Source organism: Herpailurus yagouaroundi, unplaced genomic scaffold (genome assembly GCF_014898765.1).
Source record: "Herpailurus yagouaroundi ecotype Mexico unplaced genomic scaffold, PumYag 308, whole genome shotgun sequence".
NCBI lineage: Eukaryota > Metazoa > Chordata > Mammalia > Carnivora > Felidae > Herpailurus > Herpailurus yagouaroundi.
This window is the reverse complement of record NW_024412525.1, coordinates 1,138,600-1,164,738: the sequence shown is the minus strand read 5'-3', so window position 1 is coordinate 1,164,738 and position 26,139 is coordinate 1,138,600. Positions and strand designations below refer to the sequence as shown.

The window sequence follows — 26,139 nt, the reverse complement described above, 5'->3', positions numbered from 1 at the left end:
TTCTTGACTCACAAAGACAGATCTTTCAGCAGTGTGAGGAGATCTTGAATTTGCTCTTAATTTTGAAAAACACAAGGAAAAAAGTCAAGATTATCGGCCATCGTAAGATAGATTCGGTTTAAAAATTAGAAAGTGTGCAGGATTTAAGATATTACCTCAGAAAACACTGCTTACACTTTTATAATTACTGGCTCATCTATCACTTGATTACAACCATGTATTCTCTTTCTGCATATTTTCACAAACATGCATAAAAAGTAACCCATGCTGAATATGCCTGGCATTGAGTAGAACACAAGATATGACTGTAGTTAACCATTTAACTGCTGAGCACCACCCGTATGTGGTTGCTGACCCAGATTCTCCCAGACGGTATACTATGTGTAGAGGGTAAGGTATTAAAGGATGCTCCGGACACGCTTTCAAGGCTCAGAAGTGCTAGCTGGTAGATCTACTCTACTGAACGATACCCCCGTGGCCTGAAAGAATTATTGTAGCTTTCTAAAGTGACTCATTCACTCCCAGGGGGTTGGTTGTCTGGGCTCAGAGAAAATCTGTCTCACTGATTATTAGCGATTTAGTAATTGGACGGTAGTGATGGACTTCTGAGAACCTAGAGATTTGCTTTAGCTTCACTGGCAAAGGCCTGTGTTTTCAGGGTCAAAGGTTACACCGTCTATGTGTGTGTGTGCGTGTGTGTGTGTTGGGGGTGGAGAGGGGGACTGTACAAAGTACTGCTTTTCTGAATCTGCCAGTCCCAGTTCTGACTGTATCATCCTGAGCAAGTCACAATTCCACTCCTGCCTCAGTTTCTTCATATGTAAAAGCAGGAGGGGGGGTCAAATGATCACCATGTCTTCAAACTCTGGAAAATCTGGTTTCTAGGCATGGCAACTCTTTTGATGCACATGTGCTGTTTTGAAAGCTGCTAGTTTTGTTTGTTTGCTTTTTACTTTTGTTTTTTAATGTTGACTTATTTTTGAGAGAGACAGAGACAGAATGCGAGTGGGTTGGGGCAGAGAGAGAGGGAGACGCAGAATCCGAAGGCAGGCTCCAGACTCTGAGCTGTCAGCACAGAGCCCGACGCGGGGCTCGAACTCACAAACCGTGAGATCATGAAGTCTGAGCTGAAGTCAGACGCCCAACCGACTGAGCCACCCAGGCGCCCTGAAAGCTGCTAGTTTTGTAATAATGATTTTGTCTTTCTCACACCAGTATCTTGGATTAGAATTAGAATTGTCCCTTACAGGTGTAGAGAAAACAAACAGCTCACTTACGTTTCCTCTATCTCCTCTTCCCTAATCACCTTCCAGCTGTGAAACTGCACACTTTCTATGAGTATACTGTCCTTTTTTCTTTCCTTCTTTCTTTTGCTGTTTGTGTCCTGTTTCATTAACTGTGATGCTGGGAGTTGTAATTTCCTCTTTCTCATGACGATATTTTGAATAGGACCTAGAATATCTTTTTTGCACCTTGTAGACATGTAGAAAAGCAGAACAACCCACCAAATCTCCTCTGGGCCCTCTGTTCTCTTAAATAGTAAACAAATGAAATCTGTATTCCTTCCTTTTATACATGGTGGAGAGTGTAACTTGTCCTGGGAGACTGAGCCAGGGGTCATTTGCAAAATTGCCTTATTATGCTATTACTTTCTGGGAACAAATAAGTGACTTTTCGTCTTGGGATTGTAGAGATACAAGCAATCTGCCCTATTAGTATATCACTTGATGGGTAATTTGCTGTGTTAACAAGAAAAAAAAAAAAGACAAAGGTTTAAAGGGGAGCATTCATCTTCCCAAATGATATTTAAAAATCACAACTTTTGCAGGAAGATAGGGTTTTGCAAACTATAACTTCAGTGGCCTTTCTTTTTTAATAGATATTTTTGAAACTGTCTTATCATAAAATCTTTGAGAGGAAATTATAAGTTTCAGAGATGTCTTGGAGGCCATGCCAGGGGAAAGAGGCTTTTTTCTGGACTTGTTCTTAGCAATGCCAGGTAGGCAATGCCCAGTGGATGGTCCACAAAACCTTCTCCAGAGCAACATTTCTTGAACTGCAGATCATGCCTCATTAGTGGGTCATACAATCAATTCAGTGGGTGATGACCGGAAATTTTTGAAAACATGAAGCAAATTAGACTAAAGCAGAATAGAATAGAAAACATCAGAGCGCATGGCATGGAGAAGTTCGTGTAATGTCTAGTGAAAACTTTAGTTTGGTGTGTGTGTGTGTGTGTGTGTGTGTGTGTGTGTGTGAGAGAGAGAAAGAGAGAGAGGGAGAGAGAGATCTGTTTTGGTACACCAAGTTCCAGTGTAAAATACATTCTTACTACAGGTCACAGTTTAAAAACTTGTATTTCTAGGGGCACCAGGGTGGCTCAGTCGGTTAAGTGTCCAACTCCTGATCTTAGCTCAGGTCAGGATCTCACAGTTTGAGGGTTCAGGCCCCGCATCGGGCTCTGTGCTGATGGTACAAAGTCTGCTTGGGATTCTGTCTCTCCTCCTCTACCCCTACCCCACTTGTGCTCACTCTCTCTCTCTCAAAGTGAAGACATACACCACAATACACATGTTTCAATGTGGGCTCCCAACAACTTACTTATTTGTGACAAGGTAAATTTATAAATGAAAAGAATACAAATTCTTCCAAATGTGAATAGTTACCTTCCAACTCTATATTTAAATTGCCCCTAAGTTATTCTGAATTCTACTTTTTTGTCTCTGAAAAATACTTCTATTGAATCACTTTTCCACATCAGCCCAAGGCAAACTGGAAAGTGGGTCAAATTTGTCTTCCTCTCATGGGGGTGCTTCCTACCTCTTTTCCTGGGGCGCCCCCACCAATGTTTGTACTTTCTTTCCCTTTCCTTTTTTCAAAGCATCTTCTCATGAAAGACTGACAAATGCATTAAACAGTATAAATGACTGATGATGCTTTACTTTAACTCCATTCCCAAAGGTATTTATATTTTAGCCAAATATGAGACCTCACACCCTATAAAAGAATCTTGTAGAATTTAGCTGCAGGGCAAGGACGAGAGAAATGTGGAGAGGCAGAGTGCTTTCATAGCACTCTTCAGGTCCTAACTGTGGCTGGCGTTATTCCCTTCCAATGTCTCCTTTTTGACACGTAAATGATATGCATGATTTCTTTCCCCGGGGATTTGGGAACTACAACTTCAGCTGCTTTTCTTTTTTTAATAGATATTTGAAACTGCTTATCATAAAATCTTTGAGAGGAACTATTTTATGTTACTCAACTTTGTATTCATCTTACACCCACCTTACTGCCTGGCAAATTTTACATCTTTAATTAGTAGTAGTTATGACTGTGTATTATGTAATGACACTACTTTCTAACACATGTGGTAACATTGTTTCCCAATGTCAAATTAGGAAGAAAGCACAAATGCATGTTTTTATGCTGAATATGAGATGGTGTTATGTAAAACTGACACACACTTATCACAAAACCGCAATAATAACAATTTTTAAATTACACTAATAATTTATTGGTATAAAATATATGCCAGGCTCCCAGTACTAAGTATTTTGCCCACATAGTCTCACTTATTCCTTGTAAAACCTCTTCAATGAAAATACTGTCATACCCCCTGCACCATAAACAGCACATGTACAATTTTACAGATGGGAAAACTAAGGCTCGGCGATTGACATCCTGCCTATCAAGACACAGTTACTGAGTAGCAAAGAAAGACATGACCCAAAGCTAGTCCACCTGCCTGCAAGGTCAGTTTTGCTTTCCTCGCTTTTACATTCACCTAAAATTGTCATTTTCATTTTCATTTCAAATACCTTACCTGCCGACTGAAGGACAAAGCTGTGAATGTAAAAACACCAGGAAGTTTCCCTTGTTTGTTTTTGTTTTTAATGAAAAACACTTTGATTATCACAAGGTGGTTACATACTCGGAAAACATCTGGCCTGACGAGCTAACTCAATACTTTCTGCTTGTCGTCTCTGCAGTCTAGTACCTATCTCCACGTCCAAGTCATCTTTAAATGGAAAGATAAAGGACAAGAGAGTAAAGAGCTGGACAGGTGGACAGTCTCAACAGCATTGTGGTAGCATTCTACCAACTTGTTTGGATCTGTTCAGATAACTTTTGTTTCCCTGTACAAATCACAGTGCTTAAGGACATCTGCTATGAAAAGCACCATCTTCCATTTGCACTCAGCTTCCATATTCCCTAGTCCGTCTACACAGACAGTTTTTAATGGCCACCCTTTACATTAAAGGTCTGCTTTGTACTGTCCTCCTCAAGAGTTTTAAATCTCCTCCAAAAGTCCTAGGTGATCAGAAGCCACAGATGTCTACCAGCCTCATCTACTCCCGTGACAGGGGAAGGAAGAAATAGGTTTTGTAACAGATACACTGAGAAATCAAATCCAGGATTCACTTCTGTTCTTAGAACAGAGAATGAAACCACTGACGACCATGTGTGCTATGGGAGGTACTCTTAGATTCCAAACTTCAATAGCACTTTCCCATATTAATTCAGTCTTAAGTTTCAGGAAATAAAATAATTATGTAGTTAAACAGAGATCCTTATACAAACAAGTACCGTGTTTACAATGTAGCAATCCATTAAAATCAAAGAGAGGCATAGATTATGAGAACTAAAACCTGAGCCAAGTAGACTAGCACTCACCATTTGCCCAATCCCCATCCAATGACAGTAAACATCCTATTGGAATCTGCTCAGAAAACAAAGGCTTTACCCACCTAATGTCAAGGTAAACAGGTAGTAAAAACCCATTTTACATTACTAACTGGTGGTATCATTTTCACTCTTTAGGGTCTAAACACAACTAAATTTTGGTATTTTTTTCTTTTAAATTGGCACCAATATACTACAGCTTTTCTACTTGATAATTTTTAAGAAGTTCACTAGGTACTGGTTCACGTTGACTTAAATTTTATAGCCATAAACCATCTGAGTTAGAGGGAATAAAGACATTCTACTATTCAAGAAAAAAAAAATTTCCTATAGTTTACATGAAATGCCATCCCCCTAGACTAAGAGCTACATAGAATAAAAGCCCCATAAACTTAAGCTGTGATCGTCCTGAAATCAAGGTCATAAGATTCTTCTACTCTGTAAATCATACAAAGAAGAAAAGTAAGGAAAAAGTATGTTCAGCACCACGAATATATTAATTAGGAACAGAGTTAGGTCTCTCTTGAAAGGGCTGTAAGCTGTAATAGCTGATGACATACCTTAAGTTCTCTGAAGAAGATACTACTCCTGGCCCACTCAACAATGGAGAAGAGGGTTTGATCAGCCATTTTGCACATAAGCCCAAACGTGCTCAGCTTTTCATGCTTGCTTCGATTAGCTTGCTCTTGCTGCAAATAGGCCATGATTTTGGCCTGGACTTGAGGCTCATCTGGCTCACACTTCAGAAGTTCCAGTATCAGATGTGGGACGCTTGCCGGGGAGCTTGTCTGGTAACTATCCATATAGGAATAGCCCATGATCGACTCCGGTGAGCTGGTGTAGGGGTCTGGATACTCAGACTTGATGGCCCGGCTAGGAAAGTGACTGTATGTTTGGTAACCTTGCAGGCTGCCATGAGGTGGCATTGTCATGCTAATAGGGGAGGTTACAAAGGGACTTCTGTCATAGTCTGTGGGAGGCAAGGCAGCGTGGTTCAGAGGTAGGCCTTTGGAGGCAGAATGGATGTTCTGAATTGCAGAAGAGATGGTGAGCTCAGAGGGCATTGCTTGGATCACCTGAGACATGGCTTCTAGCTTAAGTCCATTGGCTCGGATGAGGGCTTTTTTCTGTTGCTTTAGGGCCCTGTCTCTCTTGTACATTGGCCCAAATTTATTCCTTCCCCCGCGCATTCGGTCAGCCCTTACCGCTGTAGGGAAATTAAAAAAAAAAGGAGTAAGGGTATAAATAAGATGGAAATTATTATCATTCTCTGGATCTCCAGATATCTAGAAATGTTGAAAATTGTCCAGAAGTGTTATGTGTGTGGTTGTTTCACACCATACCTCTCAAAGTTTCCCCCCCCAAAACCATGTCTTCCTTACTTATGAATTCTCTCCTCTAAGTGTTTGTCATCAAAAAAAAAAAAAAATATTTTGGATACATGGGAACCTATTACTATTAACCCTTTGGTGGACTGAAAAGATTTCATAATTTTTGCTACACACAGGGGATCCTTCAGATTGCTAAGAAAGAGTATTATGCCTGTTGTGTCAGAATTCTCTTTACAGAAACCCAAACTGCTAAGAGGAAAAACTAAAAAATCAAATAACCCATTTCTGGATTAAATTGTGAATGTTTTCCCTTAGACTATCTTCCTCCCTCAAAGCCATTTTGACTAATTTGCTGCAAAAGATTGGGTATATGCTCTTCCTGGAAAATCATTTTCACCTGGACTTGATGAGCACACATCAGATAACCACCAGTTATTGTGTTTAATTTAGGCAGAACTGGACATAATTAAAGCAAATTCATTTCAGAAGCTGTCAAGACAGTCCACCATCACAGTGCTGTGTGGAGTCTGGGACCACGTCTAATAAGTGAGTTAGCAGTTCTCTCCAAGCCCATAGTGGCCAATGGCAATTAGACAGAAACCAGCGACCTCTGACAGCTTCTGACATGTTGAAATTGCTGGAGGTTAAGTTTTTGAGCTTTTTATCTTAGGATTAGTATGGCATTAAAAATTTATTGTGAATGCAAGGTATCCAGAATATTGCACAAGATAACAGAGAGTTTTTCATCTGGGTGATAATTTATTGAATATTCAACTATTTCACATCACTGTTAAGGAAGTAGACCTCAGCCCCACAAGTGACTTACAGTTAATAAAGCACACTTTTTAAGGTAAAGAAATGCAACTTTTTCCTTTCATTAAAAAAAGAAGAAATCAAATGATATCATATGAAATCACAACATTTGATTTTTGACATTTTATCTTTTGAGTCTCATACTAGAGTAAACATCTCCCACAGTATTTTGCTGTCTGGAAAATAATAACGTGATTGGTAATAAAGAAATGAATGAGCGTTTCTTTCTCCATCTCTTTCCCAATCTCTTCTTAAAAACAGTACAGAGTTAACAGTTCTCATGATAACCAAAGTGGCTACTTCTATTGGGAAGGAATCTGTTAGCGATTCAGAAGATTTATTCGAAATCTTCTGAATGTTTCTATCAAGTGTGAGTGCCACATAACAGAAAAGCTCCAAACAAAAGTAGCCTGTGCCTCGCTGATCAAATAAAATGCATTCTTGTATCTGGCACTGAACAGTGACCGGCATGCCTTATTATTACTTTCTTTGCACTGTAGTTAATCTGTGGACAGTCAGTAGGCTGGAGGCTGAAAAGCAGCAACACACCATGAGAGTCCATGCACCAAATTATTTACAGTGGTCACACATTAACTTTACTCCCTGCCAATCTGTACGTTGTAAGTGCCAGGTTCTACTCTTTCGACATAGTTTAACATGGCTTTGGGGGAACCACTCTCTTGTTCCTGTCAAACCAATGCTACTGATTTAATAGTTCATCATTTTTCACGTTTCCTACTTTCCACCTTCATTTTGCAGACTTGATCGTTATCTTACAAAAAAGAAAAAAGAAAAAGGAACGTGTTTTCCTATACCATCAAAACTTGCACTCCCTATGAGCAACTCCATTTCACAGTTAAATTAGCTTTGACTCTTGCTCAGGAGTCACGAAGTTAATAGTAACAATTATGACAATTAAACAATTTAAAAGATTAAAATCAGGCTTTTACTAAGTTATCCTGACTTGAAAACTGACAATACATTTTTTTTTTAATTTTTGCAAATTTTAAAATTTGTTCTCATTTCAATCACAGTCCTGTTTTCATCTCACCTGGCCTCTTTAGTGTCAGGTGCATCTGCTCCCCAAACTAAAAATTAAAAGAAAAGGGGGAGGGGGGACTCCAAGACTGAAATTTTTTCCTGGTAGATTTCACCAGTATTTAAATGAGACTTGGACTGTTCTGCTGATGAAACATAAAAAGATCTTACATTATTGTCCATGGTGTTAGAAGACTAGGAGAATAATGTTACCATATTATAAGCACAATGTTATTTTAAATCTTATGTCCTTGGAGAGTTTTAACAGGCAATAGTAGTCTTTAGAAGAAACTTACCTTCTAGCTTCATTCCAACACTTAGACATTTTTGAAATCGACAGTAAGGACAACGTTTTCTCTGTGTTTTATCAATTTGGCAGTTCTGGTTTTCTATACATGTGTACCTTTTATTATTTTGGACTGTTCGCTTAAAAAACCCCTATAAGACAGAGAAAATAGTGAGGCACAGTATAAATCTAACACCCGTCTCGTCCATTGTTTCATTTTAAGGAAATCACCAATAAATCTTTTCATTGAACCAGTGAGCCTTTCCGTGGTTCTGTGGTTTGTTCTGCATTTTAACAAGATCAACCCTCCAAGACAGTGCTGGGCCAAAGTGGAGATTTTTCTGGCACTAAAGTTATATTCCTAGAATAACATCAAGTCTTGGGGAGATTTGGATATACACCATTTCATCTCAACAGACGGAGAAAAATGCATTCCATATTGACCAGTAATTTCAAAAAAAATCTGTTTTCTTATTAACCTCATATTCCAGATAAGGTACTCATGGAGCTCTGCACCATTTGTAAGCAGCCTGATAGATTTTAGTGGCAAAATTATAAAATACCATTGGAAAAACTGAACAGCAAAACACCCCAGATTTTTTTTTTTTACATATGTCAGCACTAGACTGTCAAGAACAAGAGGATTTAAAGAGTAAAATGGGAAAATGTTCATAATTCCATTGAAATACATTCAAGTTGGGGAACTCTGTAATAAAAAAAAAGTGAAACTGATGGAAAAGAAAAAATGTATAGCAGAGAGCTGAATTTTAGCACAGTGTGTTTTTCTTCTATTTCACCCAAAAGAATTCATCAAAACAAATTTTGTAGCTTTATAATATAATAACAGCTTTACCAGGATGGTATACTCTTTATGTTTATCTTACTAGCTATAAAGTGGAACAATCTTACTTTGTTATAGAGAATGAAGGGATTTTCCAGGCAGTGGTTTAAAGTATTTGTACTAAGCTTTCTACTTTAAAAAATGTTGAGAAATAGCAAATAGTATCAAATGGACTGGGACTATATCAAAAAGGTCTGGGAGAAATTCTTGATGTATGGTTGATAGTAATAGGAAAAATTTAGTACATTTTAGATATTAAAACTTCTTGCATTTAAATAGGTCATATGACTTATTTATGAATGCCATTCTACTATAAACTGAGATGTGCTTTCTTATCCTTTATGATATAAATTTTTTAAAAAATCTTCAAAATTGTTTTTGGAATAAATCAGGATGAAATCATGCAGTTGAGAATTTAGACTTTTATCTGTGGATAAAAAATGTTTAGACTTGCAGCACAGAATACTCTGAAGTTAAAATATATTTGGGAAATACTTTGTCATGTTCCCTCTCAAGAACAACGATGCTTTAAATATATATAAATCAAGCAAAATCAATATTTAGGACTGTTAGAAATAGAAGTCTTTCTACAGATACATCACTTTACTACAATAAAATATTTTAAAGCCATGAGACGGGCAAAGTTTTCTAAACAGCATAAATTTTTTTAGCCTTTGGAATTAAATCAAACACATATTTCAAAGAATCATCTCCCCAGGACTAACTCTGTCTCTCATTTTTAATTGAGTCTATAAAAGACAGCCTCCATTTAGCTTTAAAAAGTAATCCAATGGTTTATTTTGGATTTAAACATTATATTTATCAGGTAGCAACGTGGAGGCAAACCTTGCAGCTTTCACAGGTGAGGAGCCCATAATGGTATCCAGACACTTTGTCTCCACACACCGGACAGAGTTCTTCAAGATCTTCATCGTAAGAGTAATTCACCATTTTAAACTGAGACACTGAAACAAGAAAAAGAAATGTGTATACATATCTAATTAATTTACTATGTAGGTTTTAATCCTGCAGTGAAAAGCATTTTGGTGATCAGTGGGCAAATATCACAGGTAAAATATTATATATATTATATATATATATAATATATATAATGTATATATATAATATATATAATATTTTATCTTGCTATACTTAAAAAATAGTTTTATACAATGAAAGCAAAACATCTTTAGGACTCAACGAGCATGCACTTCCTATTTTTTTAACTTAAAAAGATTTCCAACTTCTTTTGTTAAGAATTTTAAACTGACCGCTGTGGAACACATAGGTCATAACTGCAAGACAGCAAATCAGAAAAGAAACATGAATTGCAGAAAGTAACCATTTAGAACTTCTTTTCAACCTTCTAAAGTTAAGATCCAAAATGTCACCTTTGCCTAAGGAAGAGAAGCAAGCTCTGGCATTCTCGCACTCTTGGAGTAAGTTTGCTGCAAGTACACAGCGCTTATCAGGATAGCAACTGCCGATTTGCAAACACTTGACCGAGAACCTGAAGCCCCAGAAACAGCTTTCCAGCAGCAGCCCCCACTTTTAACAGCCTGCGGCTGTACGTTCGAATCTGTTAGACTAATTGAAACATTCAGTTACTTATCGACAGGGCTCCTGTTCTGGATACTTTAGTCTCTTCACATTCGAAAACGTCCTGTTAAAATAAAGAAGGAAAAGAGGGAGGACGCCCGGATGGGAGGGGGGGAAAAAAAAAGAAAAGAAAAGATACACAGGAGGGTTTGGTTTCGTCCCCAAGTATTAAAGTCCTCGATAAAACTTCACATGTTTCCGATAATCATTGCAAAATATAAACACCTTGAGATTGCCGGGTTAAAGTTAAACAGAAATCAGGCCGCGGCTACAAGCGGCTCACTGCGGGGATCGAGTAACCGCCTTCCGCCGGACTTAGCCCCTGCGAAGGCGTCATCGCAGCTAAAAGATGGATAAACTATGCACAGGAAGGACAGTGGCCAGGAGACCCCAGATGATACCTGATCTAGTCCCTTCCTGAGACTCACTCGGGGGCAGGTCTCGGAGGGCGACGCGGCGGGTATCGGTGCTAAGAGGCAGGTCCGCGCAGCCCAGCCACCAGCTAGCTGTACCCCTCCCGGGCACCTTCCGGTGAAACCCCGGGGCGCGCTGTCCTTTTCGCCCCTTGCCCAACTCTTGCTCGGCGACACACAGGCGCACAAATGCAGATTCGAGTTTAAGTTAATCAGTGGCGTTTGCAGGGGGCGGGGCGGGGGGGGGAGATGGGGGAACCGACGGCCGGACAAAAGTTTCCTTTGATTTGTTTACCAAAACGGAAAGAGAAATAGCTCCCACTGCATCCCCAAAGTTCCCGGCCACTCCATCACTATCATGTGGCCTCTTCGCCAAGGACTCGTTCTTTTCCTTTTTATCTTTTTAAAATAAAGTGGGTTTTTTTGTTTTGTTTTTTGTTTCTTTACGGATTCTGCAGGCCTCCGGAGAGGGCCGTGGGGAGGTGAGGTCACTTGCACCACTTCGAGTCTGAGGGCCGAGGACCGACCGGCTGAGTTGAGACGTCTCTTCCCGAGACACAGAGCCCTGGCCTGGGGCTTAAACCGGAGTGAGTTAGCCAGAGTTTGGGGGTGGGGGTGGGGTCCCGGGAAAAGATGTTCGCGTAGAAGCGGGAGCCTTGAGCTCCGTGAAGTAGAAGTAGAGACGCTAAGCGCAGTCCTCCTAGTGGCGCCAACCCTAAGAGGTCCGCGCTCGGGCTTTGGGAAGCTGGGGGTTTGGGGAAACTGAGGGTTTAAGTTTGTTTATAGCCCCATCTCTTCCAAAACTCGTAACTATTGTCCTGCGGCGTGTTTTCGGGACGGGAAAAACTGTACTTTACCAAGTGTGTTCTTCTCTATCTCCCCTTCTCCCAAAAAAGTAAACTCTAATTTCGCACCTAAGAGGCACAGCGAGGCAACCGTTTGCAGGAGGATTCGGTGCCCACCTCGGGGATCCAACGCCAAAAGACCAGGGCTGGGAATGGGGACCCTCTTGGACAAAGACAGAGGCCTTGTGGGTAGCCAGTCGCTGCTGTTCGGGACCCGGTCATCTTTCAGAGTGTCCCAGGTGCCGTACCCAAGTAGGCTTTCGGAGAACGGCATCCGTTGGGACAAAGAAGTCCCTGTCTTTAGAAAGTAGAGAGGGCCGTGGAGCCTTGGAAAGCTAGGGCCGAAGAGAGGCACGCGGATAAATCCCTCCATAGTAAGCTGTCCCGAAACCTAGTGGCGAGTCTTTCTAGGACCAGGGCGCGTCCCCGGCTGAGCCCAGAGCAAGCAAGGGAAAGGGGTCCCCATCCCCAGGGACTTCCCTCGAGGTGCAGGCCGAGTGGCATAGAGGAAGTCGTGCCCTGACCCTTCCCACGATGTTTTCGAACCCAAAGCTGAGCGAGCGGCCGGCGGCTTCTCCTGAGACCTGTGCACAATGGAAGTCTAACTTTCTGCTTTGGGACAGTAGGTCGTGTCAAGAACGCCCCTCCCGAACTTTAAAAGGAATACTACAGTGGCATTTCCCTCGCATCTCCCCCGCCCCCTAAACCCTTATTCTTGCCTCCCCTACTTCTTGATCCAGCGTTTCCCTGAGGGTCTTTTCCCTAGTCTTTCAGAAACGCGCGCGCCTGAACGAGGGGCAGAAACTTTCTTTTTGGACCTAAGATCGCGGTGGCCTCACGGGCGCCCAAAGGGCACTCCCTCTCCGCAGCTAGAGGCGGAGGGTTCCGGGATCCCGCTCACGGCGCCGCGTCCCCCACGCCCCGACTTCGCGGGACTCCCAGGTACGAGCGCCAATGCCTCTTTGGGCCAACCGGGTTCCTCCAGCACCCAACCCTCAAGTTAGTCTCAGGGGCCGCAGCCCCCAGGGGACGTCCACAGCCCTTCCTGGAGGCTTGGAGAGACCCCAGCATCACCGAGAGGTAACCGACCCACAGGCACAACGCACGCGTAGCCGCCACCCTCTTTCCCCAGTCCCGGAGGGAGACGTCAGGGGCCCTGGGCCCGAGCGCGGCAGGCGCGCCGCCGATCCCGCACCGCGGCGTGCACCAACCCCAAACTCTGCTCCAACTCGGCTCCCAACACTTCCCCGGCGCTTTCAAGTTCGCTCAAGGGGATGGCAGGAAGCGTTCCGGGATCACAGGCCCGCCTGCCCGCACATCCTGCGCGCGGGAAGGGGCGAGGATGGAAGAGCACCGGTGACTTTTCCTAGCATTGTTCCCTCCCCGGCCCAGGGCAACTGCTATAAACTTCTGAAGGGCTTAATACAACCACATCTAGAGTCGCTATTTGGAATGCGGCGAAAATATAGCCAGCAGGGTTTGCTTTTTTTTTGTTGTTAGCAATCAAGAGGTAAGAAAACAAGCCGGGCTTCCACATTCCCAGCTCTGGGACTGTAGAAGAGGCATTAAGCTAAACCGGTGCCCCGTTCCCTCAACTAACTCGACAATACCCGCGCAGAGGATGGGGGTGGGATAATTTTGGATTTCTTCAGTTCTGTCTGCGGTTCTGAAGTTGTCCAAATTAGAGCCAGTTCGCAGTGTCCCCCTGGGCTTTTGGGGGTGCCCAACATACATTCTAACGCCGCTAAGACCAGCTTTCCCGGAGCTTCCTCTCTTTGTAGCTGACTTTGCTAAGCAGGGTGTTCTTCCTCCACACACGAGCATTGATTAAAGTTCCCACCGATTCCAATGACCGAGAACCCGCTCCGGTTTCCAGTGAGGCGTTTCATTTCTTAGAATGATCTTATTATTCTGAAGTATCTTTAGCCTGAAGCTGCCCCCCTCGGGTTGCCATAGAGCTTGAAACCTCTCTTTTCTTAATTAGAAGCGGCCAATTAGGCATTGCTTGGAAAACCTCCGCCCCGCATTGTTCAAGAGCCATAAACTTTTATGCCTGCCCCTCGGGAGGGGGCCTGCCGCCCGCGCGCGGCCCCACAGCCCGGCAGCGGCGAGCGCCCCGCAGGGCTGCTCCGGCGCCCGCGAGGGGTGGGCGGCTGAAGCCCTCAGGGCGAGCCCGGGGGCGGTGTGGCCGCGGGAACCCGAGCGCCGCGCAGCGCCTCCTTACCTTGCATGTTTTCCGGCATCTGCCCCTGTTCCCCATGCGATCGAGCCAGTCCCAGGGCTTCCGTCTCCACTTTGGGCAGCATGACAAGGCGGCCGCGGGCGGGGAGAGGGGGTCCGCGTCCGTCCGGAAGCCCAGCACCTGGACACGGGCAGCACAGATTCAACTCCGGCGGAAAGGAGGGAGGGGCGGCTGGGGTGCTGGCTCACCCACCCGCTCGCCGGAGCGTGCCTCCGCCTCCTCCGGGGCCGCGGGTCAGGACCCCTGAGCCCCGTCCAGTCTCTCAACTCCGGAGCCGACCCCAAGCTGCTGGGAGGAGATGGCGGGCTACGAGACGCGGCGAAGACTGCGTCCGCGCGCCTGGCTTTGGCTCGGCTAGGGCGGCGGCGGCGGTGAGGGCGCAGCTGCCCGGGGCGCGGATCCGTGCGCGGCCGAGCTCCGGGCGGGCAGCGGAGGCGGCCGCCGAGCTGCTGCTGCCGCCGCGGCGGGGCCGCTGCCGCTGCTCCCGGACGGCTCGGGCGACTTCTACCCCTCCCTCCACCCGCCCTCTGGCTCAAGATCGGCAGGGGTCTCTCTCTCCCTCTCTCTCTCTCCCTCTCTCTCTCTCTCTCTCTCTCTCTCTCTCTCTCCCCCTCTCCCTCTCTCTCGCCTCACTTCTCTCTCCCCTCCTCTCCGCCCCTTCCCCTGTCTCTGCTTCCCTCTCGCTGACTATCACAAGTGTGGAGTTGTGAAGTTACAACCCCCCTCTCCTGCCTCGTTTACTCCTCTCGCGTGTCCGAGAGCAGCCCTTCCAGCCCCGAGGGTGACGGTGCTGGGAAGGAAAGGGGGAAGATGAGGAGGAGAGGGGAGGTAAGTAGGACGGGGGTAAGGGGAAGGCTGGGATGAGGGGTGATGACAGTGAATGGGGACGCGGGTTCCGGACTCGGTCGGACACCAGCCGCCAGCCAATGAGGATGAGGCGCGAGCTCCAGTCCCCTCGCCTGCCCCAACCTCACCACCCCGCCTTAACCCCCTCCCACCCCACCCTGACCTGGGGCGGGGGATGTGAATGCTGCCGGGTCTTACAGCTAGTGGGAAGCGACCTCTGTCTGAGCGCAGCGGCGAAGGACGGGAGGCTAGGGCGGCGATTTATTTCTGCCAGCTGAGGGGAAACCAGAAGGGACGCGGGAGTGTGTGAGTGTGCGTGTGTGTCCCCGCGCGAATATCGGGTCGGGGGCTGGAGGGGGAGTTAAACACCCATTTAAACAACTTAAAGGAGAAAAGAGATGTTGAATTCAGTTGACCGCTCTTCTCGGAAGAGCTGGCCTGCTCTCAAGGGTCTCCCGGCTTCATTGCCCATCGGTGTTCAGTCCGAAAAGGCCCCACCATGGGCCCCAGGAGTCCTGCCGTGGCCGAGCGTCCCGGCTCACCGAGGATACCCATCTCGCCGAGAGTTCGCCCACTCGCCGGCAATGGAGGAACAGCTATCCCTGTTACCCCGCTCTTTACCGGGTCCTTCACTCATTTATAAACACCCCACCCCCTCCAGACTAAGATTACATTGGCGGCAGACTTCCTAAATTTTAGGGCACTGTGTTTCCAAGCAGAAAGCAACGATCGGACTAGGCTTTCCTTTTTCATTCTGGTGTCTCTGGTAGGACAATCCACATGAGGCCCAGAGGCCCAGCACTTTAATAAAGTTTTAAAGAACCATCTGTTATGTAAGCTCTTCGGCCACCAGCCCAGCCACATCTTCAAAGTTTTCCGATCTCATCCCAACAAGATGAAAAAACATTTTTTCCAGCCTCGTGACTGCATATGAAATGCCTCATATTCAGTGTCTGCTGTGAGACTGGGTAATTATCAGAGTCCTCCCGCAAGGGGGTGAATTTGAATCTCAAAAGATCTGAATTTATTCTATTTGAATGGCATAGAGATCACACACTCCAACTGCCCAGGCCAGTATTTGATGAATTGAATAACACTCCAATCATCCCCATGATTAATCTACACTTTTATATGAAGCGGGTTGTTCATCACCCACCCACGCCTGGTAATTCAGGTACTGTTGGCTCTCTAATTCTTTTTTTTTTTTTTTTTTTTTTTGGTCATTTTTGTTCTTCTTCAATGTATATTCAGAATCTAGCTTATTTAAATCTCAGTTTTGTAGCACCAAATTTCATTAAAATGTTTAAACTTGGGGGGAGGGGGACCAGCCACTAGTTTGTAAAGGGCAGTGGGATGTAGTTGCCAAAATGAGTGACCCTTAAGATGATCAGATTTCCAGGGTAGCATCAACTAACACTGTCAATTCATTTTCAATATTACTAGTTGTTTTTAAATATCATTGTAAATTAAATAAGTTTTGTGGCTTAAGTATATATATTATATATAGAATATATACACACAGTTCAAAAAAGGAAAGGAGTTGTCTCAGGGCTCAACTCAGTTCTTGCTGTGCTTTGTGGATTTGGATGAACTTTGAAAATCAGTTTATTCCAAAGTCTTAATCTAGGAACAGCCTCCTCTCACTACAGTCAAAGAGCTCATGGGGGTACTTATGTAGCAACAATACCAGGTTGGCAGCTTTGGGGGGACTCCAGACTCTTGGTCCTCAGAGGGAGCTTCCAGGGTGAGGGAGGGTCCTCTGATTGGTAGAGCTGGAGGAAGAGGTTGGGAGAGTTTGAAAGAAGTAGAAAGGGGGTCTGACAGAACCATATATTTGTAGCATGGCAAAAGTGCTTGCCTGCACTTGAGGCAGAGCCTTGACCTAGCCAAGGAAAACTTTGTGATCACATTCATAATTCAGCTTCAGCCCCAGAAGGGGCTTGCCTAGACCACCCTAGCGCCTTTTCAGTCCAGGCCAGTCTGCCCTTGCCTCACACCCCAAACCAGGAATGATGGTGACAAAGGTGCAGTTGGCATTCATTTCTCTCCTCCCAAAATCAGAGGGGGCAATGGTGGGGAAATAGGGGCTGCAGACAAGATTTCAAAAAAACCACCCTTAAAAAAAAAAAATCCGCAGTTGTATCACAGAAGAAAGATCCAAGGTGCTTCGCCTTGCTTTGAAGTTCTTGTCCAGGCTCACGGCTTTTCCCCCCGAACGAAAGGGGCACCTAAGTAGCAGGTCTCAAGCAGAGAGAAAACTTCGGTGTCCCAGGCCTCCTGCTCCAGGAAGAGAAGAGTTCCCTAGGGTCAACCATATCCAGATCACCATCCGGGACGTCGAAACCCCTGCCGGCGGTGGACAAGGGGGAAATCTTCCACTGGAATTGGTTCATGTCAGAGACCCGAGGGCACACTCACCTTTTCCCCGGGTCGCTTCATAAGGGCTTTAGGGGAGCGGCAGAGCCCCCAGCCCTGGGGCAGACGCAGAGGGTGGGGCGGCGGCACCAGGCTTCCCACATCACACTCATTTCCGCCCTGCAAGTGCATCCTTTCCAAACCCCCTGAGTTCCCTGGTTCCGAACGATCTGGTCCCTTGACCCTTCAATTCCGCTGGGCAGGGGCACACACTGGAGCCCCGGACCCGCTTGCCCTGTGACCTGGGATCGGCCTGGGCGTCTCCCAGAACACCCTCTCGGAAGGATAGCTGGAAGAGGAGGAGCCCGGGCCGCCCACGGTGCCTCGGATCGGTTACCTGAAGATGGTTCTAGGTTGCAGAGGCAGCAGTGAGGAAGGAGAGCCAAGTGGACGCGGGAAGGGGAGGCAGTTGTGATGGGACTAGGGCAACAGGGCCTGTGTGGTCTAAACGTTGATGCTGGTGGTGGTCTGGACTGACGGACAGACACATCGATCGACTTGGAATGCTAAAATGCCCGCAGGCGGGCAGACGCATCCCATCCTCCGCCAGGAACATCTAACCTACTGCCCCCCTGCCTCTCAGTGGATGCACACTCAAGAATCCACCCCGTCTGGCGGGAAACAAGTGGTGGCGGAGACCACAAACCAGAGGCCGGGAGACCGGGGGAGACAGTTCCGGCTTTAGCTACGGTGCGGATTCACAATTTCTCCCCTCCATTCCTTTGCCAACTTCTGACAAACTTCTCTCCCCTTTCCCCTCACTTCCCCCACGCCTCCACCTTCTTTCCGACGAGACTGGTCTCCAGGGCTCGTCCTTCCCGGTTCTGACTTTGTCTTAAAGCGTTGATTGACGGTTGCAATTACAAAGGATGATGGCTCGGGGAGGCTCCCGCGCAGCCTTGATGAGCCCGAGGAGCGCAGTCCTGGCATATTTTATCCAGGCTCAGCGTTACGGGGCCGTGCGCCCCCTTCACCCGGCGGGCTTCAGCTGAGGAGGTCTCGCACTCCCCACCCGCGAGGATGTAACTGCCTCGCTCTCCTCCCCCGCCTCCACTTGTGCGCTGTTCCGCGCTGCATTTCAGAGAGCGCGCCGGGAACAGCCTGCCCTTGACCTGACCTGAGAATTGTATGCCAGCCCTGCGCGCTTAACGCTTGCAGGCCGCAAAGGGAGTGAAAATGTCATGATTTTTTAGAACTGGTTCAACTTTCCTGGGCTCTTCCAAGTGGAAGACCCACCCCTCCCGCGCGCCTAGGTGGGAGAAGCCTCGCATGACCTACCGAGTCTCGCACGAAACTTTCAAATCTGCATTCTTGGAAACAATTTCTGATGTCTCCTCCATCTCTACTTCTTGGTGTTTTTAAGGAACCAGAATCATTACTTTTTTTTTGTAGCACGTGTCTGCTTTTCAGCCTCAGAAGCAGCCTAGATATTTTTCGGGAAGTCTCCACCAAGTGGCCGGGATAGCCCGAGGGGAAAGAGAAGCAAGTTTATCAGCCTACTGAAAACTCGGGCTCTGCCTAACTTTCCCGCCCCTCCCACTCAACAAGCCCATCAGAAGCCACTTTTGCCTTTCTCCGAAAATTAAGTTTCGCAAAGAATTCCAGAGTTCCGCTCCAGAGCTCTGGAGGCTGGGCTATTCGCCCCCGCCTCTAGTCTCCAGGCCCCCCCCCCCCCCCCGGCGTCCGGAGCGCTTTGTTTTAAGATAAGAAGGGTTAAATTTCAGTATAGACACACAAATTACCGGGGAGCACCGTATTGGCCGGAACTTTGAAAAAACTAACTTAAATAGGTGAGAAGTCCTGCCTCATTTAAAAAAAAAAAAAAAAAAGATCCCTTTCTGCTACGAGTGTAAGTAACTACTTAAGACATCATCTACCACAGCCCTGGAGCAGGAGGAAAAACTGCTCTCAGTTGAGACCTTCTACCCCTGGAAAGACTTGTGTGTTTGGGGTAACCCGCAAATGGGGATTGACTCCCAATCACTATGGGAGTATCTTAATATACCATGGCCCCATCTTTACTGAGGAGGAAAATATAAGGTGAAGCAATTATCCAGGTAATCCCAGTTCCTCCAGCCCCTCCTCCAAACAACATCCCACCCTTGTCCTGAAGTAAAGGTGAGGTTTTTGGAGAGTTTGGCCTGGATTATCGGTATCCGCATCTCTCTGGAAAAAGGCTAATCTAGAACGTTTTGGCTTCATTTTCTTTGGCGACTGTTGCCCCAACCCAGGGGTCCGGGCGCATCCCGCCTTGGGTATAGCCCTTGCCCTTCTCCAAGTGGGCGGGGAGATCCGGTCTTGAGAAAGGAGCTGGCTAGGGAAATAATCTTGGGTAGGTGGTCCAATCTAATCTATCTCTTCCTCTGTAATTGAAATGCAAATGTGAGTCAGCTCCAACTCAAAACAGTGGGAGTCCCCTCTCGGAACCACGCCGTCCCTCCTCGGGACAAACCAGAACTCGGAATGACGTTCTCGAGGGCGATCCTGGCGCCAGCAGGCCACCGAGGGCTTAGTGAAACCAGCTGAGAACTTGCGTCGCAATTCCACTCCCCATGTCCCCTCCCCCCCTCCTCAACCCGGACCAGGAACTAAATCCTTAGCACGAGATTATTCAGGGCTACCATTCAGGTGAATACGACCAGACTGGAAGTGTCATGAGGGAAGGGATTGCACTCCGCGGAGCTCGCGAATTCCTCTGCTCTAGCAGCGCCGCGGGGATGGGCAGTCTCGAGGTTCTTGCCTTAGGGAAGCCCCCACCTAGAGGTTTCCGTTCTAAGATCAAAGCGTACCGGGCCGCGCAGAGCTCCGTCTACCAACTTGGGCCCCTCTGGGACAGAACACAAAGCGAGGGGCTAGAAAGGCGGGACTGGCGGTGATAGCTTCACCGTCTGGCTCACGGTCCCCAAGGATGGGAAGAGCTCGGGTCTAGGAGGTTCCGTCGTTCTCTCGTTTGGGAGGATGTCGGCTCCTCCAACCTAAAGGCAACTTTGGCGATGAGGAGGTGGTGGCCAGCCAAGCGCAAAGGTTTGGGGCAAATTCTTTCTCCTTCCCTCCAAGGTTTCTTGTCTAGAAACTGGGAAGATGCATCGGGGACCTGATGGCGGGTTCGACCTATTTTCTTTTCAATCATGTATAGACCGCTGGTGGAACAGGTGGAGCTTGGTGGGGGTGAGGCCGCGGATGTCCAGATCATGGGGAAGGAATCAGCATTTACTGTGAAGCAAGATAGCGCCGGTTGTGGGACCAGCGTCTCACTAGGGACACCCTGGGGTTTGTCAAAAGTGGTTTTTCAAAAGGGTGTGTGCGTGCCTGTCTGCTTAAACTATCTTGTTCTCTATTTCCTCCCTTTATAAGAAAACAGATGTTGGTTTCTCAGGGTGGAAAAAAAAGGTCCCTTTCTCTGAAAACTCAGTCCCTCATGTTAAGTGATTTCTCTGCCCTCCTCATACCCACTAACTAACAAATAGATGCTCTGAATTGTCTCTCAATTCCCTTACACCCTGTCAGTAGCCCTGCCAGCATACACCCCAAACTGCAAGCAAAACTCCATCCAAACTCCAGAGATCCTTTCCAAGAAATCCCAGAATACAAGATCCAAAGTGCCTTCCCACCCTGATTTGCTCTGCCCTCAAGGGTACTGGGCTGCTGCCTGCCTGCTACACCTCTTCCCATCCCACCCTTCTGAATTCTGCTGGAATCTAAATCTGGTTTCCACTGTGGAATGAAAAGGAAGATAAATAACCATTTACAAATGTCTTCTTAATCCCAGAATGCCTTTGGAAAGAAAGTCTGAGTAGATTAACATTTTCAACCATCATTCCATTATATCAACAAAGGCAAATAGTCACTACTTGGAGGAAAGAGCATGGATTTCAGAATCACATCCATGGGTTCTGTTTATGGTTCACTCTCCTGACAAAGCCGAGTGGTCTTGGGTGACTCACAAGACCTTTCTGATTCAATGTTGTCATCAGTAAAATAGGGTTAACAAAGTAAACTTTACACCTGGATGAGACAGTCCCAGCAGGGCAGCATATCCTGCTGTTAATAAATACCAGTTCTCCTTTGTACTTATCTCTTTTCTTCTAAACTCACCCACACTCATCTTTCTGTAAGGAAAAACACTAGGAAGGGAATCACTAACCATTTTAGAACCATTAAAAATAAGGGCCTTCCAGGGGCTCCCAATTCTTGGTTTTGTGAGCTCAAGCCCCACGTTGGGCTCTGCACTGATAGTTCAGAGCCTGCTTGGGATTCTCTCTCTCCTTCCCACTTTCTCTCTACCCCTCTCCTGCTCATGCTGTCTCTGTCTTTCTCAGAATAAAGAAATAAACTTAAAAAATTTTTTAAATAAAATAAAATAAAATAAAAAACAAGATCCTTTCAGTAAGAGGTACTCGCTAAACTTGACTGTCATGCACTGCTTGACACAGTCCTCAGGGACTTAATTACACTCCCAGAAAAAAACTCACCAAACTGCTTATGTTCCTCTGTATTCAGATTATTTGGAGTTTAAACTTGTGTCTTTTCTTACTTATTACACAAAAAAACATATATCAGAGTTTCCCAAAAGACTAAAAAAAGAGGCAGCCTTTGCTAATTTGTCTGCTCAAGTTCAGTCCACATGGTTCTCCCAGGCTTAATCTCTCAAAGCCACCTAGGACATCCCCAGACCTCAAAGCCCCCAAAATCCCAAAGTTCCTTAAAGCCAACTGGATTTCTCAGAGAATTTTTGTTCTAATAAGGTGAAGAGTGAGGAAGTATAACCCAAAGAAATAGCTTTATCCTGAGGTAGGTTCTGGTCTCGGGGACCGGAAGATGTCTGACTGTCTCCCTGTGTCAAACTTCCCCGTAAGTACTTGGGGGAAGCTGGGCCTCCAGGTGGGAGTCTGTCCCAGAGCCCTTCAGCTAGCTCATCTCAAGTTCAAGGCTGAAGCCAAGATAACCTTAGACATTGTGTCTGGGTGGAGGCATTAAGTAAAGGAAAAAAGCACTACCAAGCCTCTGTTCTCCCTTTCTCCATAAATCTCTCTTGGTTTATTAAAAGAGGTGACTTTAGCTCCAGTCACAACTTGTCGATCAAGGCCAGTAAAAAGAGTTTGGGAGAGCACTGTTTTGGAGTTGGGCTGAGGCCGGGAAGGAGAAGAGGCACCAGGGTTTAGCTTCCTTGAGGGAACTGGCTAAGCCCAGCAAGAATCAGAACATGGGTTTGAATGACTGACATTCTAAACTGCACTGCAAATAGAGCTGGCTAGACTTTAGGGTGGCATAATGAATGGGCTATCTCCTTTTCCACTCCATGACCCCTACTTGGAGAGACCCTTATGGGCACAGAGATAACTGGAGGTTATTGCTGGAAAAAAATCAGACTCCAAGAGTGCTAAGGGGACTAGATAACAAACTTTATATCATTTCTTAATATTGTTTGCATTGTGTGTTATGTACCCCTCACTATGAAGACATAGTTTCCTGTGGATAATATACAATAATAAATGTGTATAATATATTCCATAAATGCACTTAATTTGAAGCATTACATAAATTTAATACAAACCAAAGCATAATGTTGAGCACATTGCAGAAGAGTCAATAAATACTTGTTATATGACATGTTTCCCACCATGCAAATTTGGCTCTTTCGTTGATATAGACAAGTACTTTTTTCTTTCTCCATTCCTCTATCTTTCTCTCTCAAATTAGTACTGCATATCATCAGTAAAATTGCCCCATTTTGGAGAATGAAGAAGTACCTAAGTCAGAAACCAAGAATCCAGAGAGTGTCCCAGAACTAGTTAACTTAAAAGGAACAATCTGGTTATATTCCCAAGTCTGCTGCTCTTACACCACACTGAATGATTATCTCGCAGGTAGGCAGAAGGAACAACGTTCTCTTATATCTACTTTTCTATACAAGTACTGACATCTATGCACAATTTTCATGTAGCCATCAGCGTGCATAGAAGGAAAATGTCATGCCCAGCTAGGACCCCCAGAGACAGCTTTTTTAATGAACAGAGGCACATTTTCTAGTCCAACACAACCGAATCAATGTAAAGTTGGAAATCTTGACTGATCTCTACCTGCTTTGGCCTCAGTTTTGTGAACCACTTCTCATCCCTACCCTAACTTGCAATTTGCCACCTCAAAGCTACTCCAGGACCTGACACTCTCTAGAGCTCCACCTGTGGGTTCTTCTCAATGGGCCTGCCCTGGGCAGACAGAATCCAACCCAAGAGGCACTCACCTTCGTGGTTGCGGTCAGCCCTAACTGTTTAGTCTGATGGCTCACGCTGTCCCCCTTTCCTGTCAGCCCTTTGGGTGACCTGTCTAGCCAAGAACCCCAGGAATGACCCTCAGTATTCCTTGGAGGCTACCCCATGAACACATGGGATTCTCAGTGCCAGGAGCCGCCTCTGAGTGTCTAGGATGTTGCACACAGGGACATCTGACAGCCACCTGGGAATACCAGGGAATTGAGGAGGGACAGTGGGTGGGCCGGGATGGGGCGGCGGCGGCTTCCAACGAGATCCGGAAAGAGGTTTCTTTTACCGGAAAATTGACTGGAATTTTGTCATCCCGGGATCTGGCGCCCGGAAGTGCCTTGGAGAGGGTTAGGGTGTTGGGATAGACTCGCTGAGCGACTTCATCTGTACTTTTTTTTTTTTTTTTTTTTTTTTTTTTTTTGAGGCTGTCTTTAGCAGTCCCTCCCGGACCAGACATTCCGCAGGTTCTGGCTCTCTGGAACCCGGCTGATCCCGACTTGCGGGTGCTCTCTACGCGCAGGATGGACCTGCCCCTGCTCCATAGCATAGCCGGTGCGGTGTGAGTCCCGGTGCGGTGGGTAAAAACACAGTTCCGCGGTAGCAGAGAGACATGCAAGGCGTCTCCTTCTACCACGTTACCCTCTTTAATTCACCCCAGGGGTGTGAAGGACGCCGTGGAGGGGGGACGGGGAGGGGGAGAACAGAACGTGTCCTCGGGACCCCACGCCCTCTCAACTCGCTGCCTACCAGTCCCGGCTGCGCGCGCCCCGAGCTGCGGCCGGAGCGCGGGCCCGCCCAGCACGCGCGCCGCCCGCGTCCCCGCTGGAGCGCGCTCTCGCCGCGAGCCCCCGGCCCAGAGCCCCCGGAACGCCCAGCCCGCCGCTGCCTGCGAGGGCTCATTAGCGCGTCGCGGCGGCTTTGCCGGGCGAAAAAGATTTGAAACCGTTTGTGCTTCTCTTTCACCTCCTTCCTTGCGCTCGTATTTTGTTTTTATCTGCAGGGCAATTGATTCTCTGTTGCACTCTGCTTGTCTCCCTCGTGTTTTCTTTTTCGCAAGTAGAGAACTTTTTTTTTTTTTTTTTTTTTTTTTTTGTAACCATTTCCTCAACTGATATACTATAGGGTGTAGTTGGCCCATAAAAAAAGCAATCACTGCAGTCAGGGGAGTCAGCTGGTTATCAAGGGAGAAAGAGGAAAAGCCCAAGCAAGCCTTGATTTGCCTCCTACAGCGGAGCTGGAACTCAGAGCTCATGACAGGCCTCTGCGAATTCGCAGGGAAATTCCGGTGCGAAAGCCTAAGAAAGTGCTACAAGAAAAGGAACGGGTCCTTCAAAAACTAAGGGAAAGGAAGAAAGACATGATTGCCAACAGACTAATAATTACACACCACTGGAAATCACTTCCCTTTAGTCCTTTACTTTTAGGATTAAGTGAATGTATTCTTGCTGTAACAACAGTATTTTTTGTTCTTTTTTAAAATGAAAATTAGCTTTATTTACTTCTGTTTGTAAAAACAAGCCATGCTCATTATTTTGGAAAACAGACAGTAACCCTTAAATTCGAATCTTTAACTAATGATGGTGTATGTGTGTATATATACATATATTTATTAAATATATTAAAATATGTATCTATTTACATGGCTTTTATTCGTCAGAGAAACAAAAGATTCTCTATAGTATCTGCAATGAATGAGACACCATACTGTGGTGTGGCTTGAAACTTTACAGTATTTGAAAGCTTTTTTTAAAGTTTGATCAGTGATGATTCCATATGGTTAACTTGTTTCAAGTTGTTAAAATTTTAGCTTATTATCTCTGATTAGAAATTATCAGAAAATATTAGTGACGAAATACATATATTATACATTTTTGTTTCTGACTGTTTCAGAATAATGGATGGGCATCCAAAACCAGTGGGTATAATAAAAAATACTGAAATATCCATTTGCTTTTTTTGAATTTCACGAAAGATAAATGTGTGATACATGGGCTAATGTGCTTTTAATAGACAATAGGAGGAACAATGACTTATAATACTAAATACATCAATAAGATTAAATTACATGAATTAATATAGTAGCAAAATAATAAATGGATGATATAAAGCAACTCCTACTTACCAACAGGTGTAAGTCCGTGCTTTAGAGAATCCTGTAAATTTCCAGTATCCAAATTAGAAGACATTCTTAGTAAAATTACAGGTGGTCCTTTGGTTTAAAGCAGAAATCATTGAGCATAAGAAAAAGTATAGCTTTTGTAGCCTTGAGGAGGACACATCAGACTACAGTAACCCTTAGTGAAAGTTAAAAAAAAAATAGGAAAAAAAAAAAAAAAAAAAGGTCCAAGAATTCAGAAAGTTACAAGCAAGTCTTTCCCTGGACTCTGTACTTTTTCCAGCATTAGTTGCCTGCTGTAAACCATGTATCCAGTTACATGATGGTTTCTAATCAGAAGAATGGAAACTTTTGATAGGCTTGGATGGATCACATGACTCTATGCAGGTTGATAAGAGGACCCTGTTA

The 26,139-nt window shown here is 45.6% G+C and overlaps 1 protein-coding gene across 3 annotated transcripts in view; it reads right to left on the bottom strand.

The window, feature by feature from the left end:
• The window catches only part of NR5A2 (nuclear receptor subfamily 5 group A member 2), a 139,068-nt gene extending 113,131 nt beyond the window's left edge, over positions 1-25,937 (bottom strand). Inside the window, exons 1-4 of one of the 3 annotated variants that reach the window (XM_040462032.1) lie at positions 25,738-25,937; positions 9,839-9,957; positions 8,162-8,303; positions 5,244-5,890 (exon numbers count right to left, since the gene is read on the bottom strand). In XM_040462032.1, coding sequence (XP_040317966.1) covers positions 5,244-5,890; positions 8,162-8,303; positions 9,839-9,957; positions 25,738-25,801 — 972 coding nt within the window. In that variant the 5' untranslated portion in view covers positions 25,802-25,937. Of the gene's footprint in view, positions 1-5,243; positions 5,891-8,161; positions 8,304-9,838; positions 9,958-10,992; positions 11,159-14,073; positions 14,449-25,737 lie in introns of those variants that run through there. The other 2 variants (XM_040462031.1, XM_040462033.1) reach the window with 2 other exon arrangements.
• Between the last annotated feature and the right edge of the window lie 202 nt (positions 25,938-26,139).